The 17,688-nt window shown below is 43.8% G+C and overlaps 1 gene segment (V, D, J or C); it reads left to right on the top strand.

The window, feature by feature from the left end:
* Positions 1–3,214: 3,214 nt before the first annotated feature.
* Positions 3,215–4,461, top strand: LOC137308013 (T cell receptor alpha variable 19-like). The segment is given in 2 exon segments: positions 3,215–3,275; positions 3,817–4,461. Coding segments are annotated over 2 exon segments (444 nt in total).
* Positions 4,462–17,688: the final 13,227 nt, after the last annotated feature.

A 17,688-nucleotide genomic window follows, 5' to 3' on the forward strand; every position in this document is an offset into this window, starting at 1 on the left:
TGTTCTGGATTTACAGAGTTTCCCTCCTGATTTATACTCTGATCTGCACGGATGTCAATGGTGAAGAAGAGGTGATACAGCTCCCTCGGGCGACGGTTGTTAGTGAAGAGGGAATCGTATCCGTGAACTGCTCCGCTACCGTTGCATTTGACTTATTGCACTGGTACAGACAGCACCCCAATCAAACACTCCAACATCTGGTAATGGCAACAAGAGGGGCGGATAAAAACGGGAGGATCTCTGCTTCAATCGGGGTTGGTAATAAACTCAGTACCCTGACTGTGAGAGACGCCAGCGTGACAGATACCGCTACCTATTTCTGCGCCGTGAGGCCACAGTGTAACAAACTTACAGACAGTCCGTACAGAAACCTGCAGTGAGGGGGAGCGCCGCTCTGCTGTGTTTTGAGTAACGGGATTGGGAGGGGTCCGTGTTTCATAATCGGAGACAACAAGAACAGAACATTAGGAAATAGAGAAGAGAGAGATTTAAATAAAGTCAGAAATAAAGAGAGTTGGAAACACAGTCAGAGGAAAACAAAGAAAAATCACTGAGGAAAGGATGAGAGGGAGAAAGAGAAAGAAAGCATTGGAATAATAATCGGACTGCAGATGACAGCAAATTAAGAAAGGAGTGAAAGAGCAATAAAATAATGCCAGAAATAAAGAGAATTGGAAACCGGTAGAGGTAAAGAATGAGAAAGCATTATGGAAAGAATGTGTGTGAGAAAGAGATAGAGAAATAAAGCATTGTAATAATGAGAGGGATTGAGACCAGCAATCCAGGAAAGAAGGGAAAGATAAAAGAAAGCGAAGGAAGTCAGGAACACAAAGAGAAAGGCGAAGAGAAAGCCATGAAGAAAGAAATCCATAAGAAAACTAAGACACGCTTCCCTTCAAAATCACTCTATTTGCACAGTTTAATTGTCTCCAACACTTCTTCCAATAACCTGCAGCTGGAAACAACCCGAGAGATAAACACCTTCATTCTCCCCATTATCCTGACAGCATAAAGTTCTCAGAGTCACCGCCAGAGGGCAACGTGGTCACATGTTTCACACCGCCCCCTGGAAACTCGGTCCGAGTTTGTTGCTCCGACAAAACCACTTCCGGTTTGTGTCAATATCTGAAAACCACCTGCCTTTGTGTTTGGAGATTTCAGCGAAGTTTTTATTCATTTTCCCGCTTTTGTTGGCTACGGTTCATCGCCAAGCTGTGTCTCCCCAAGGATATCTATTATTTCCTTTCAAATGGACCAAATAAGTGTGAAACTTCTGATGGTTTTGTCAGCGACGTTTGGAAAATGTATCTTAAATATTAACTGTATAGAGTGAAGAACAGGCTAATGGAATGATATGATGTGACTGTAACCCGGATGAGGATTTTATCCCGTGTCAATAGCCATTTTCCTGACCCATGTGATAATTTCAATGCAGTTTAATGACGCCCATTGTTAGCTTCGTTAAGGCTGAATCTAACGGTTTCAAGTCACATTTGGATCCAGTGATCTCGTCGCCGCTCTCTCCAGAAATAGTGAGAAGAATTTTTCTCAAAGTGACAAAAATAGAGTGTGAATGTAGATGAAGATGTTCAGTTTATTTCACTCACTGTCACGAATCAGACTGAGGTTCTTTGTGTGGGTGGGATGGGTTCATTCATTTTCTGCTGGGGACACACAAGGGGTAGATTTGCTCTGGTCTGTGGGATAGCGACATCTCGAACGGAGAGGAAAATCTCTTTTAAAATTGTTTCAACCAAACAGTAAACTCATTATTATAGAATGAATTGATAATTTCACTAGTAATAGCGACCAGAGGAAATCTACCACATCGATTGGAACCAAAGATTCATCAAAGTGACAGATTAAGGCCTGTTAAATATGATCCGAATCAAACTAATTTTAAAATTTTCCTTCAAAGAAAATATTTGCAGGGCTATGGGGAAAGAGCAAGGGGAGTGGTAGTAACGGGATAGCACTTTCAAAGAGCCGCCACAGGCACGATGGGCTGAATGTCCTCCTTCTGTGCTCTACGATTCTATGAACCGGACAATACGCTCATTCGGAGACTGACTGCATCTTGAACATCAGCCTCTCCGACGAAACCGGTTATCAATTGCAAATTATTGAGACAAACCTTGTGGTAACACTGCCTGCGGCAGCCGTGCACACGGCTTCTGTTCGCAACTCTCGCCTTGCCTGCCCTGTGTCATTGGAAAGATTGCTGCAGCTGTTGCCTGATTGGTTGGATTAACAGTGCAGTTGTGCGGGGATCTGTATTCCTGCTCCGAAAGAGGACTTCCTGACTACAAAGCTACAAACTCGAGGAGCATCATGCAGAACGGTATTGCACGGCACCTGAACATTATATCACTTCTCAGTAAGTATTTCCTTCCCAGTTAAAATCCATTCTCCCCCTGACTATTGTAACCCCGATGCTATTTTGGTGAAATGATGATGATGATGGTTGTGATGTTGGTGATGATGGTGATGGTGATGAAGTTGATGATGATGGTGATGGTAATGACGGGGATGATAATGATGATGATAATGATGGCGATGATGGTGATGATGATGGTGATGATGATGAAAATAATTATGATGGTGAATATTAATATTATTTTTTATTAGAATGGCGCCACCAAGACGCAGTTTAACCGTCGGTTCCTGATATGATGATTGAAGAGGAAAGTAATGTCACACTAACCTGCACCTTGAGAACAGGCCATCCTAACTCTTATGTGTACTGGTACAGTCAGCACCCCAGGAAACCTCCACAGTACGTGCTTTATATTTATGCAGGGACGCATATCCGGAACCACGATTTCACTCATCGATTCGCTCCCACGTTTAATACTGTCTATATCCTCCTTTATATCGGCTGTGGGTGTTTCTAATAGTCAGTGAGCCGCTCTTTTAATGGGAGCCTCCGGCACTGAAAACAGAACAACATTAAATATTTCCCACGTTTCCCTCACCTTACAGATTGACCCTGTTAAAGGGTGAACATTGGGCTTAATCCCCGTCGAGTGCTCTGCTCCCCCTCTGACGTCATGAAATGGAGAACAAAGGAGCTGTGAGCTGATTGGTTCTCACCTGCTGACTCGTTCAGGGTTGAACCAATCGGCAGGGTGCCCGGATATTACTCACCATCTTTCCGACTCTTGACGAAAATAATTCCAGGTTCAACCCTTCTGTTCAAATCCGCCATCAACTCTCCGCAAACATGTTGGGCGTGACTTTTTATGTATTCGTCGCTGCTGCAACTCTGTTAACTGGTAAGTTCGCAAGTTACCGTGTTTCACATCTGTATCATACATTATGTTTAACCGGTCGGTTCCTGTAACACACAAATATCAATAGATCGATCCGAAATGAAAAAACAACCCGGATCCACCTTGACTCAACACTGAAGACTCTTTCGTGATCTCCACAGACTTCCACGGTGAACGACAGCGCACGAGTTGAGGTGAGAATACAGGCGAATGGCAGACTTCCCCGCCTCGCCGGGGTCAATGACTGAGTTTGACATACACACGAGTCTTAAACACACAGATCATTTGGAGTTCTCCCTTCACATCACAAGAGGTGAAGACGAGGAACTGATCCCGTTTGGAGATGCAGAAGGTTCATTAAAGGACGTTTTGTTCAGTCGATCCAAGTACCTTCCCGTTGCAGCCATGAGTTGTGGGGGAATATATTTCTGTTTAGCTGCCCTGATTTACTTCTGAGGTAAGTGTTGAGTGTGACGGGCTGATTCCGTGGACAGACAGAGTGAAATGATTTTTTTAAATTTAATATCACTCTGGGCTCTTGCAGGACATTGTCGAGGAGACTCCGTTTTCCAGTCACCAGCTGCAACCACAGTTATTGAAGGAGACGATGTTCAGTTGTTCTGTAATTACACAGCTACAAGCACCAGCAACCCTTACCTACTCTGGTACCGCCAGTATCCCAGCGGATCCATAGAGTACCTTCTGCAGAGAAACAAATACAGCCAGAACCAAGAGAAAATTCCAGGGGATCGTTTTTCTGCCAAGCTCGATGATTCGACTCAAAGCGTTCCGCTGAATGTGTTTGAAACAGAGCTGACAGACTCCGCGGTGTATTACTGCGCACTGAGCCCCACAGAGACACGGAGCTGGGCTGAGCCTGTACAAAAACTATCAGAACTTCGCTCAACATATCGGCGCTTGGGGGGAGCTTTGTGATCAGGGGCGAGCCTGAGCTGGTCCTTGTATTTCTAATCATTATTTTAATCCATTCTCGGGATATGGGCGTCGCTGACAAGGCCGACATTTATTGCCCATACCAATTGCCCTTTGAGAAGGTGGTGATGAACCTTCGTCTTGAACCACTGCAGTCCGTGTGGAGAAGATGCTCCCACAGTGCTGTTAGGTAGTTAGTTCCAGGATTGTGACCCTGCGACGATGAAGGAACGGCCGATTTATGAGCAAGTCAGGATGTTTTGCTACTTGGAGTGGAAATTTGAGGTGACGGTGTTCCCGTGCAACTGCTGCCCTTGTCCTTCCAGGTGGTGGAGTTCGCGGGTTTGCTGGGTGCTGCCGAATAAACGTTGGTGAGTGGCTGCAGTGCATCCTGAAGACAGCTCACTTTGCAGCCAAGGTGCGCCGATAATGGAGGGATTGGATATTTAATGTGGTGGAGGGTTGCACTTTGTACTTTAATTCTAATACATATTTACCTTTACCAATAATAAGTATATAATATATATAAATGCAGGTAGATAATTGAAAGCCTTTTATAGTGGTAACCAGGCTGATGGCTGACCGACAGATGGACAGTGGCCTGTCTGGACATCGGTCACTTGTTCTCCCTGAGCTGGTGCACCAGATTGTATCAAAGTTATCCCAGTTCAGCCAAATACGGAAAGGAATAATCGAAAACCGGGAAATGCAGGAGGGAAAAACAAACTGATGACCAGAATCCTGTCCACAAAGGTGACGGAAATCCGGCACCAGTCTTGCAGTACACAGGAACAGAAAGGAGAAGGTTTCGAAATCCGTTTCTCTGCTGAGATCCAGTCCTCCGACACCTTCAGCAGTTTAACCATTTCTGTTATGCAGTTGACTGAAGCTGCCGTGTAATACGGTGCTCTCGGTGAGTCTCAGTGATGATAAGCATTTTCACCCCCTCCCATAAACTGCCACTGGAGTGTAGGTGAGAGGTCCTGTCTGTTGGGGGCGGTGTAGAATCGCGGGTCGATGCAGCCACAATGTGCAGCGCGCTGCCAGGTGCTCAAACGCACACCGAGAGGAAGCCGAATTTAACTGGGATCAAACTGTCACCCAACTGTTTTCAGGAGTGGCCGAGAAAATAAACTGCAGGATATAATCGATCCGAAAGATTGATCACAGAATGAATGGAACGGTTAAGCTGTCCATTCTGCTTCTGATCATTCGTTTTTCATTTAAATACATTCAGTTGCAAAACAGAAATACCGATCGTAGTATCAGACGCACTCACTATAGAAAAGTTATTTTATTCCAGCCTGTAACAGTGTGTAAATGCAGCAGGTAGAAGGGAGAAATAAATACTGATCATTGATACCCCTCTGTCGATCAACGAACAACATTTATATTCGTGCTTTAAATAACAAAGTAATGATAATAAAAGATGGAACTTCGGTGAGAATGGAGCCGTTACTTCAAATTGGCTTCTTGTGGAGTGAAAAGAATATATTGTTTGTAAATGCTTCATTGTTTCCGATTTCCCTCCCCGTTGCTCAGTGAACATCCACCCATCCTTCCCCGCTGTTGCAACTGGTTACCAAAACTAGGGGCCATAAATATAAAGTAGTCACTATTAGGGATTTCAGGAGAAACTTCTTCACCCAGAGATCGGTGAGAATGTGGAACTCATTACCACAGGGAGAAGTTGAGTCGAATAGCATTGCTGCATTTAAGGGGAAGCTAGATACGTACATAAGGGAGAAAGGAACAGAACGTTATGCTGATAGGGTTAGATTAAGAGGGTTGGGAGGAGGCTGGTGTGGAGCATAAACACAGGCATGGACCAGCTGGGCCAAAAGGCCCATTTCTTTGCTGTATCTTCTATCAAAATCCATGTCGCGCAATGCGCTGAGCATCCAAAAGGCGGTGCAAGTGTTTCATGCAAGACCGGAAAGAGAATTTCAAATTGGAAAGTACAAACAGCAAAGGCTGGGCATGCGCAACTTGTCGATCGATCTCCGTGACCAAAAGGAAAAAGTTCACGCTTCAGATAAAGATTCGGCATTGGAATTTAATTTCCAAATAAAGAGCGGACTCAACACAATTACTTATCGAGACAATGACCACCGGGGTCTGTCGATACCTATCTTGGAATACTTATTTTGCGAAAAAAATAATAAAGTTTAATTTGCCTTCAAGTGCAGGAATATGTTATTGTCCCTTTGAAGTAAAGCGTCAATATATAATCTATAAATTAATCTGATTTTAGAGTGTAACTGGAAGAAATGAAGATGGAAGAAAGAAGAAAAGAAAGAAGAAATCATATCTTTACAGCGATTATATGAAACTGTTTTAAACTCCAACGCATTACAGCAAAAATAGAAAGAAAAGGCTTTAAATTTTGTCATCGATTCTCACAGAAACCATTCAGCGTTCTTCAGAGACAATGGTTTACTTCGGAGTGCGGTATCAGTGGAAAGAGGAGATTTACTAGAATCGTACCAGGGAAGGGGGAATTCAGGTATGTGGAGATGCTGGAGAAGCTGGCGTTGTTCTCCATAGAGCAGAGAAGGTTAAGGGAAGAGTTGATAGATATGTTCAAAGTCATGTAGGGTTTTAATAGAGCAAATAAGGAAAAATTGTTTCCGCTGACCGGAAGGTCACAGCATTTAATGCAATTGGCAAAAGAGCCCGGGTTGAGATGAGGAGCATTTTTTTACCCACCGAATTATTATGATCTGGACATGCACTGCCTGAAATGGTGGTGGAAGCAGATTGAATGGTAACTTTCAAAAGGGAAGTGGATAAATACTCGAAGGGGAGATAATTACAGTGCTATGGAGAAAAGCAGGGAGATGTGGGGCTAAATGGATCGCTCTTGAAAAGACCCGGCACAGCTACGATGGACTGAATGGCCTCTTTCTGTGCTGTAAGATTCAATGATTCTATGATATTCGGGATAAAGTATAAACATTAATTGTATTTCTATGTAACATTTGCTGTATACATCTATCAAGTTCACTGTCCCTAAATTGGCAACACAGCAATTGTTTCCTACAGCACTCAAAGATATGAAGGGGCTTGATCGAGTGGATGGGCAGAAACTGTTTCAACTGGTAGGAGGGTCGGTAGCCAGAGGACACCGATTAAAGAAAAGCGCCCAGTCTGTTCAGTCTTTGCTGATAGGTATAATCTGATCGGTTACCATCGAAATGTACAACTTGTGAAGATTCAAGTGCCCACCTCCAGAGTGAAAAATATCACTTCAGGAGAAGTTAACAAAATGCATTACATATGTACGATCTTACTTTCAAGATGCATATTGTCCATAACAATAGGCGGCCAGTAGAGGGAGCCCAACATGCATACTTTTTTTTATTCGTTCATGGGATGTGGGCGTCGCTGGCGAGGCCGGCATTTATTGCCCATCCCTAATTGCCTTTGAGAAGGTGGTGGTGAGCCGCCTTCTTTAACCGCTGCAGTCCGTGTGGTGACGGTTCTCCCACTGTGCTGTTAGGAAGGGAGTTCCAGGATTTTGACCCAGCGACGATGAAGGAACGGCGATATCTTTCCAAGTCGGGATGGTGTGTGACTTGGAGGGGAACGTGCAGGTGGTGTTGTTCCCATGTACCTGCTGCTCTTGTCCTTCTAGGTGGTAGTGTTCGCGGGTTTGGGAGGTGCTGTCGAAGAAGCCTTGGTGAGTTGCTGCAGTGCATCCTGTGGATGGTACACACTGCAGCCACTGTCCGCCGGTGGTGAAAGGATTGAATGTTTAGGGTGGTCGATGGGGTGCCAATCAAGCGGGCTGCTTTATCTTGGATGGTGTCGAGCTTCTTGAGTGTTGTTGGAGCTTCACTCCTCCTAACAAATGTGGAGAGAAATCGTACAAGAAGAGTAGAGCAATCCAGAACTGATCATATATAAAAAAAAATCTTGTTACCCATAGTTACTGATCAGTTAGTTCCCACAATTCGAGAATAAAGCTCTGACTGCTGTTCTCTACCTCCTACCCCACCCCACCCCACCACCACCCCATATACTGGATACGAAAAACAAACTGTCAATAAAAGTAACAAAATTTGGGTTATTTCTTTTATTGTTAGAAAGGAACTTTGTGTCAATAAAGGCAGATTGAGAGTTTCAGATTCTTAATATATCTGCTTGCTTCATATAAGAGTTAGGATTCAAATGCATTTGGGCTTGAACGGGGCCAAGCTTATTAAACGGATGCTCAACTTTTATAAATCACTGTTTAGGCCTCAGCTTTAGTATTGCGCCCAATACTGGGCACGACACTTTAGGAAGGATGTCAAGGCCTTGGAGATGGTGCAGAGAAGATTTCTCAAAATGGTACCAGGGATGAGGGACGTCAGTTATGTGGGCAGGCTGGAGAAGCTGGGGTTGTTCTTTGATCAAAGAACGTAAAGGGGAGAATAGACAGAGGTGTTGAAAATTACGAGAGGTAATGATGGAGTAAATACGGAGAAACTCTTCCTAGTGGCAGGAGGGTCGGTAACCAAAGGATACAGATTTAAGTAATTGACAAAAAAGTCCATGGGGGAGAGAAGCAGAATTTTTTTTTAATACAGAGAGTTATTATGACCTGGAATACATTGCCTGAAAGGGTGGTGGAAGCAGATTCAATTTTAGCTTTCAAAGGGGAATTGGATGTATACTTGTAAAGGAGAAAATTGCAGGGAGATGGGGATAGAGCAGGGTAGTGGGATTAATGGGATAGCTCATTCAAAAGCCGGCACAGTACGATAGGCTGAATGGCCTCCTTCTGTGCTTTATGATTCGAAGAAGTGAGGTGTTGATATTTTATGCTTGGCACGTCATTCTACGCTATGACTGCCAATCAATGATATTGAAGATGGGGCACCGTTGCACTAAGCTATTTGCAGCAGCTGAGCTCACTGCACACTCTGTTTTAGATTAACTCTCTATGCACTGGACCATCACATCCGATTTCAAGTCAGACTCTCCTGCTGATAAATGAACAAACAGGAGCATGAAGTTGGATTGTTTCAATTGTTCTGGAAGAAATAGCACAATACTAAATTTTGCATTTTTTCTTCCTTCTTTCTTTCATTCATTCTTTCTCTCTATCTTTTTCTTACATTATTTCTTGCTTGCTTTCTTTTTGTCTTTTTTTCTTTCCTACTTTCATAATGTTTTAGTTTCTATTTTTATTTTTTCTTTCTTTTTATTTTAAATTTAACGTTTCAATCTTGCTGTTTTCTGGATGTCTTGGTGTCCAGAAGTAAAACCAAGTCACCGTGAAATTAAAGTAGTACTTGCAGATTAGAAAAGAAAGATTGAAGCAGGAGCTATTTTTATTGGAATAAAGAAGATCAAGTGCTGAAATGATAGAGCTTTTCAAATTAATTAGAGGCTTCAATAGGCAATGGCTAATATTTAAAGAACGTGTGCAGGAATTACAACAATTATTCATTCCAGTCTGGCGCAAAAATAAAACAGGAAAGGTGGCTCAACAGTGGCTTACAAAAGAAATTGGGGACAGTATTAAATCCAAAGAGGGGACATATAAAATTGTAAGAAAAAGTGGCAAGCCTGAGGATTGGGAGCAGTTCAGAATTCAGCAAAGGAGGACAAAGAGATTGATTAAGAGGGGGAAAATAGAGTATGTGAGTAAACTAGCAGGGAACATAAAAACTGACTGTAAAAGCTTCTATAAAAATGTCAAGAGAAAAAGATTAGTGAAGACAAATGTCGGTCCCTTACAGTCAGAAATGGGGGAATTTATAATGGGGAACAAAGAAATGGCAGAAGAATTAAACACATACTTTGGTTCTGTCTTCAATAAGGAGGACACAAATAACCTGCCAGAAATGTTAGGGGACCGAGGGTCTAGTGCGAGGGAGGAACTGAAGAATACCAGTATTAGTGAGAAAATAGTGCTTGTTAAATTAATGGAGCTAAAAGCTAACAAATCCCCAAGGGCCTGATAATCGACATCCCAGAGTACTAAAAGAAGTGGCCCTGGAAATAGTGGATGCATTGGTCATCATCTTCCAAAATTCTATCGACTCTGGAACAGTTCCTACAAATTGGAAGGTGGCAAATGTAACCCCACTATTTAACAAAGGAGGGAGAGAAAGAAAAGGGAATTACATACCAGTTAGGCTAACATCAGTCGTGTGGAAATGCTAGAGTCTGTTATAAAAGATGTGATAACATAACACTTGAAGGGCATTAACGGGATTGGACAAAGTCAGCATGGGTTTATGAAAGGGAAATCATGCTTAACAAATCTACTGGAGTTTTTTGAGGATGTAACTAGTAGAATAGATAGGGGAGAACTAGTGGATGTGGTGAATTTGGATTTTCAGAAGGCTTTTGATAAGGTCCCACACAATAGGTTAGTGTGCAAAATTAAAGCACATGGGATTGGTGGATTATACTGGCATGGATTGAGAATCGGTTGACAGACAGGAAACAGAGAGTAGGAATAAACTGGCCATTTTCCGGGTGGTAGGCAGTGACTAGTGGGGTGCCGCAGGGATCAGTGCTTTGGCCCGAGCTGGTCACAATATGCATCAATGATTTGGATGAGGGAACGAAATGCAACATTTCCTAGTTTGCAGATGACACAAGGTGGAATGTGAGCTGTGAGGAGGGTGCAAAGAGACTCCAATGTGATTTCGACAAGTTGGGTGAGTGGGCAAGAACATGGCAGATGCAGTATAACGTGGGTAAATGTGAGGTTATCCACTTTGGTTGTAAAAACAGAAAGGCAGATTATTTTCTGAATGGTAGTAGATTGGGAAAAGGGGAGGTGCAAGGAGACCTGGGTGTCCTTGTACATCAATCACTGAAAGCAAGCAATCAGGTGCAGCAAGCAATTCGGAAGGCGAATGGTATGTTGGCGTTCATTGCAAGAGGATTTGAGTACAGGAGCAGGGATGTCTTACTGCAGTTATACAGGGCCTTGGTGAGACCACATCTGGAGTATTGTGTGCAGTTTTGATATCCTAATCTGAGGAAGGATGGCCTTGCCATGGAGGGGGTGCAACGATTGTTTACCAGACTGATTCCTGGGATGGCAGGACTGACGTATGAGGAGAGATTGGGTCCACTGGGCCTATATTCACTAGAGTTTAGAAGAATGAGAGGTGATTTCATTGAAACATATAAAATTCCAACAGGACTAGACAGATTAGATACAGGGAGGATATTCCCAATGGCTGGGGAGTCCAGAACCAGGGATCACAGTCTCAGGATACGGGGTATGCCCTTTAGAACCGAGATGAGGAGAAATTTCTTCACTCAGAGGGTGGTGAACCTGTGGAATTTTCTCCTACACAAGGCAGTGGAGGCCAATTCATTAGATTTATTCAATAAGGAGACAGATATATTTATGAATGTTAACGGGATCAATGGATATGGGGAAAAAGCGGGAACATGGTACTGTGTTAGGCCATCAGCCATGATCATTTTGAAAGGCGGAACAGGCCCAAAGGGCCGAATGGCCTACTCTTGGTCCTATTTACTATGTATCTATGTTTCTACGTTAATAAATTAAATAGGGGCAAAATATATTACCAATAGCCAGTCTAAAACTAAATTTAACATCGCCACAAAAAATTAAGGAGAAACCTCTTGTCCCAGATAGTGGTAAGAATACGGACCTCACTCCCACGTGGACTGTTTGAGGCGTAGATCATTGGTGCCTTTAAGGGAAGCTCGACAAGTACATGAAGGAGATAAAGCAGGGTGAGAGGATGCTCGTGTGGAGCATAAACAACGGCATGGACCTGTTAGGCTGAATAGCCTGTTTCCGTGTTGTAAATTCTTGGAACAAAAAGAATGAAGGAATTCATTAAGGCAAGATATTCTGGCAGAAACAATGATGGACGTAGAATTCATAGTTGTTTTCAAAGGAAAACAGGAATAAATGTTCAAGCTAAAAAAAAGTGGCCTGAGGAAAATACAGGATAAATGGGACTTGGAGGATAACGCTTTTAAAATTCATAGATTCATTTCAAGGGAAGCTAGAGAAGTACATGAGGGAGAAAGGAATAGGAAGTTATATGGATAGGGTGAGATTAATAGGCTCGAGTGGAGCATAAACACCGGCATAGACCAATTGGACCGAATGGTACGTTGCTGCGCTGTATATTTTAGGGGAAAAAAACAACAGAGCGGACCGAATGACCATGTTATGTGTTGTAAAATGCAATGAATTTATGAAAAACTAAGGGATTGTAACTCAGAGACGTATTATTTCTGAAAAGCCCATAACCTGAACCAAATTATGATAGCAGAAATGCAATAGGAGGCATTAAATGTCATCGTGTGTCTGTTTCAAATCTTGATATTATTGTCATGTAGGTTAGCTTTCACTTACAATTAGCCAAAATGTTTCGATACATTCGCCCTTTGATCAGAAGGCCACTCTGGAGACTTGAACACCAAATCTAAATCGACAATCGCGGTGCAATCCAAGGCGAAGTGCTCCACTGTCGGAGGCGCCGTCTTTCGGATGAGACGTTAAACGGAGGCCCCGTCTGTCCTCTCGGGTAGACGTAAAATGTACCATGGCAGTATTTGGAATAAGTGATCTCCCCGGTGTCTTGGCCAATATTTATCCCTCAAACAATACCATCAAAACAGATTCTCTGGTCATTATCACGCTTTTAATGGGATCTTGCTGTGTGCGAATTGGATGCCGGTTTCTGACATTACAACAATGACTACACTTCACAAAGTACTCCCTTGGTTGTAAAGCGCTTTGGGACGTCCTGGAATAGTGAAAGTCGAAATGTAAATGCAAGTTCTTTCTTACTTTCTATCTTTCTTTTAACTGCTACGTCGTACACGTCTGGTCTCGGGGCAAATGACTGAAACCTACTTTCGGAGTACATAATAAACCTGTCTGTTGTTCGGATGCTCACTCAGGATGTACTTTAATCGGAGGGTTATGATAGGAGTAATCAACGCAAGTGGAATAATAGTCAACATAGTCTTGGAGTCAGCGCATTTCCCATTCGCGTCCATTCACCCACTGGTGTTTAAATTGAGGTCGAAGGCCCAAAGCGCTCTCTAAGTTCCATTCCCTTTTTGAAAGGAGGTGAAGAGAAGACCCGCTTGGTGAACAATTGGTGATAAAGTGAGAACAGGTTTGGGCCTGAAAAGCTCGTAGGCTGTCAGAGGAAGGGAAGAGTGTGGAGTGGACTTGCACATCTGAAAGCTCTGGGAAAGAATGAGACAGTATACCGTGATCCTATGAACCGTGGGCGATAGAAGTATAGAACATTCCAGTACAAGAGCAGAACATTGGGTACATGAACTCTGTCCCGGTGTTGTTTTCACACGACTCGGGGTCCAGCCGATTCTTGAGGGCGAATGTAACAGGTGCAAATCTACCCTGCTAAATTTCTGCCTAAAAGCGGTTTGCTCACTGCATTCTGGGCTAGTTTTTAGCCTTTAAGCATCGCCCGGACGGGGCACAACAAAAGACATCTGCAGGATTGATTGGAACGCCTCCTCCAGAACCTACCGGATTTTGTTCCGCTAATTTCAATGGAGGGATAATCAGGCGGGCTCTCTTCCTGATGTGGCTATAATTACTGCCCATCCAGAGTTCCCCGAGGACATTCAGAGCAAACCACGTACTGTGAGATTGAAGTCACATGTATGTCATACCGAATGGGATGGGCAACCCCTATCGACCGGCGGGGCGGTCCACACCCCTGGGATCCAACTGCCTTTCTTCCTCCACAATCTAGGGCCACGGAAGCCTTCTCCCCCTTGCCAGCTTTCCATGCTTCCCTCCACCTCTGCTATTCTACTCTAACCACTGACATCTCAGGATCTACCTTTTGTTTCTTTACTTGTCCCATTGCCTTTTCCCTTGCACCATAATCCCCTTTGTCAGTAAAAGATCTAAACATCTTCTGCCGCTCCATCCAGCACAGAGATTCCCTTTTGTTCTTTCCCTGCACGCACCCCCCCCCCCCCCGCCCCGCTTTTAACCCCTGGCTTTGTACTTTCTTAAAAGCTGTTGGTCTGTAACATGCTCCAGTTCTCGTGAAAGGTCATCGACCTGAAACGTTAACTCTGTTTCTCTCTGGACAGATCATGCCTGATCTGCTGAGTGTTTCCAGCATTTTCTGTTTTTATTTCAGATTTTCAGCATCCGCAATAATCTGTTCATGCATTGGGGCAGGTGGATGCCCTGAAAGGCATTAGTGGCCCATTTCTGCTATTACCACAATCCCGTTGTTTTCATTGTAATGTTATCTGGTACTAGCTTGGAAATTAATAGATGTTTTAAAAATTCAATTTCACAATTTCCAATGGTGGGATTTGTACTCATCACGTCTATATGGATTTTTGAAGGAAGGGAAGACTAAGGGGGCTGAGAAGGAATTGCTCCTAAATATCCTTCGTGGAAGCAGACGAACATGTAACAATTAAAACGTTAAATTCGGTGATAGCTTGTGTAAAGTATACAAACATATTGATCAAACCGGTACTGTATGGTTGCATTCACAATTTACATTTTAATGTTGATCCAGCCGACAAAGTCATAGATTGTGAAGAGACTAGAGAAACTGGGATTCTTCTCCTTAGAGCAAAAAAGGTTAAGGGGAGATTTGATAGAGGTGTTCAAAATGATATGGGGTTTTCATGAAGTCAATAGGGAGAAACTGTTTCCAGTGGCAGAAGGGTAGGTAACTAGAGGACACAGATTTAAAATAATTAGCAAATACATGCAGGGAGGAAATGAGGATGATTTGTTTACGCAGCAAGTTGTTAAGAGCTGGAATGCGCTCCCTAAAATGATGGTGGATGCAGTTTCAACAGTAACTTTCAAAAGTAACTTGGAAAAATACTTGAAAAGTAAAAATTGGCAGGGCTATGGGGAAAGAGCAGTGGGGAGTGGGACTAATTGGATAAATCTTTCAAAGACCCGGCACAGACCCGATGAGCCGAATGGCCTCCTTCTGTGCTGTATGATTCTACGATTTCCGGTAACAAACAAGTGCAGTCACAGGACTGCAACCGAGCCATTTTTTTGATGGACTTTTGTTGCATCCTAAAAACAGATAAAATTTATGCTGTAAAAAACTGCCCCAATCAGTGTTGCCCAGAAAGTCACTTGCTATTATTTTATATTCTTGCTTATTGCAACATCCGCCCTCCCCTCCCCCGCCTAACTGCCACCTCGCTGCTTTAGATTCCAGCCCCAGGCGATTAAACGGCAGTTGGCCTGTATGTTTAAACTGACAGATTACACGACCGTGTTCGCTGAAACCGCACCATCAACCCATTTCCTGCTGCCCTTGGTTGCCTTGTCAACGAGGCTCCGGCTCCTCCAGTGAAGAGGCAAATCGTGAATCGTTATTTCTTAACAGGTGCGGTCGAAACACATAGCTTAAAGTCAATTATCCCTCCTGCTGCCGCTTGATTTTTAAAAAAATTTGAAAAATTAAGTCTGGTGACTGATCCAGCGGCGGAGACTTTTGTATTGTACAATAACTTCAGATCAGAGACCCAAAAAGTTGCCCTGAAATTTAAAGAGAAAGGCAACTCATTCTATATGTCGACCAAAATTAAATCCTTTATTCACATTGCGTTACAAGTGGGAAAATAGATTTGAAACCGCGCATCATTACATTTACCAAATATATTGATGATTAATGGCAGTACATCCAAATATTCACGGAGAAAACGATTACAGTAGAGAAAAACAGTATCCACTCGCTGCCAATCGAGAAGAAAGAGCATCATTAAAGCCAGAACGAGAGAACAGCTACGGGATATTTTAAATCTCGCCTTCCTGGTAACAATTCAGACACGACTCTTGAGTTGAATGCTTTGCTCCCAAAGCAGACAGATGTCTGTCAAAGAAATCCATCTGGCGCTTTTAAATGATATGAAATAAAAAAAACTAAAATAACTTTCAAAGTAAAGCAAACATTTGCAGGAGTTTGGGGAAAGAGCAGGGTGAGTGGGACTAATTGGAAAGCTCTTTTAAAGAGCCGGCACAGGCACGATGGGCCCAATGTCCTCAGTCTGTGCTGTAAGATGCCATGATTCGAAGAAAAGCATGTCAAATTGTGTATTTATTTGAATCTAAAATGCTATTTTGAAAATGTTCTTTTGACTGATTCAAGCTTAAAACATAATTGTGTGCTCTACATATTTAAATCTATGATTTTCACGCATGTAATAAATTTGTTTACCTAGTATATTTTTTTATTCGTTCACGGGATGTGGGCGTCGCTGGCAAGGCCGGCATTTATTGCCCATCCCTAATTGCCCTCGAGAAGGTGGTGGTGAGCCGCCTTCTTGAACCGCTGCAGTCCGTGTGGTGACGGTTCTCCCACAGTGCTGTTAGGAAGGGAGTTCCAGGATTTTGACCCAGCGACAATGAAGGAACGGCGATATATTTCCAAGTCGGGATGGTGTGTGACTTGGAGGGGAACGTGCAGGTGGTGTTGTTCCCATGCGCCTGCTGCCCTTGTCCTTCGAGGTGGTAGAGGTCGCGGGTTTGGGAGGTGCTGTCGAAGAAGCCTTGGCGAGTTGCTGCAGTGCATCCTGTGGATGGTGCACACTGCAGCCACAGTGCGCCGGTGGTGAAGGGAGTGAATGTTTAGGGTGGTGGATGGGGTGCCAATCAAGCGGGCTGCTTTATCTTGGATGGTGTCGAGCTTCTTGTGTGTTGTTGGAGCAACACTCATCCAGGCAAGTGGAGAGGATTCCATCACACTCCTGACTTGTGCCTTGTAGATGGTGGAAAGCCTTTGGGGAGTCAGGAGGTGAGTCACTCGCCGCAGAATACCCAGCCTCTGACCTGCTCTCGTAGCCACAGTATTTATATGGCTGGTCCAGTTAAGTTTCTGGTCAATGGTGACCCCCAGGATGTTGATGGTGGGGGATTCGGCGATGGTAATGCCGTTGAATGTCAAGGGGAGGTGGTTAGACTCTCTCGTGTTGGAGATGGTCATTGCCTGGCACTTATCTGGCGCGAATGTTACTTGCCACTTATGAGCCCAAGCCTGGATGTTGTCCAGGTCTTGCTGCATGCAGGCTCGGACTGCTTCATTATCTGAGGGGTTGCGAATGGAACTGAACACTGTGCAGTCATCAGCGAACATCCCCATTTCTGACCTTATGATGGAGGGAAGGTCATTGATGAAGCAGCTGAAGATGGTTGGGCCTAGGACACTGCCCTGAGGAACTCCTGCAGCAATGCCCTGGGGCTGAGATGATTGGCCTCCAACAACCATTACCATCTTCCTTTGTGCTAGGTATGACTCCAGCCACTGGAGAGTTTTCCCCCTGATTCCCATTGACTTCAATTTTACGAGGGCTCCTTGGTGCCACACTCGGTCAAATGCTGCCTTGATGTCAAGGGCAGTCACTCTCACCTCACGTCTGGAATTCAGCTCTTTTGTCCATGTTTGGACCAAGGCTGTAATGAGGTCTGGAGCCGAGTGGTCCTGGCGGAACCCAAACTGAGCAT

The sequence above is a fragment of the Heptranchias perlo genome, unplaced genomic scaffold, assembly GCF_035084215.1.
Source record: "Heptranchias perlo isolate sHepPer1 unplaced genomic scaffold, sHepPer1.hap1 HAP1_SCAFFOLD_118, whole genome shotgun sequence".
Lineage (NCBI taxonomy): Eukaryota > Metazoa > Chordata > Chondrichthyes > Hexanchiformes > Hexanchidae > Heptranchias > Heptranchias perlo.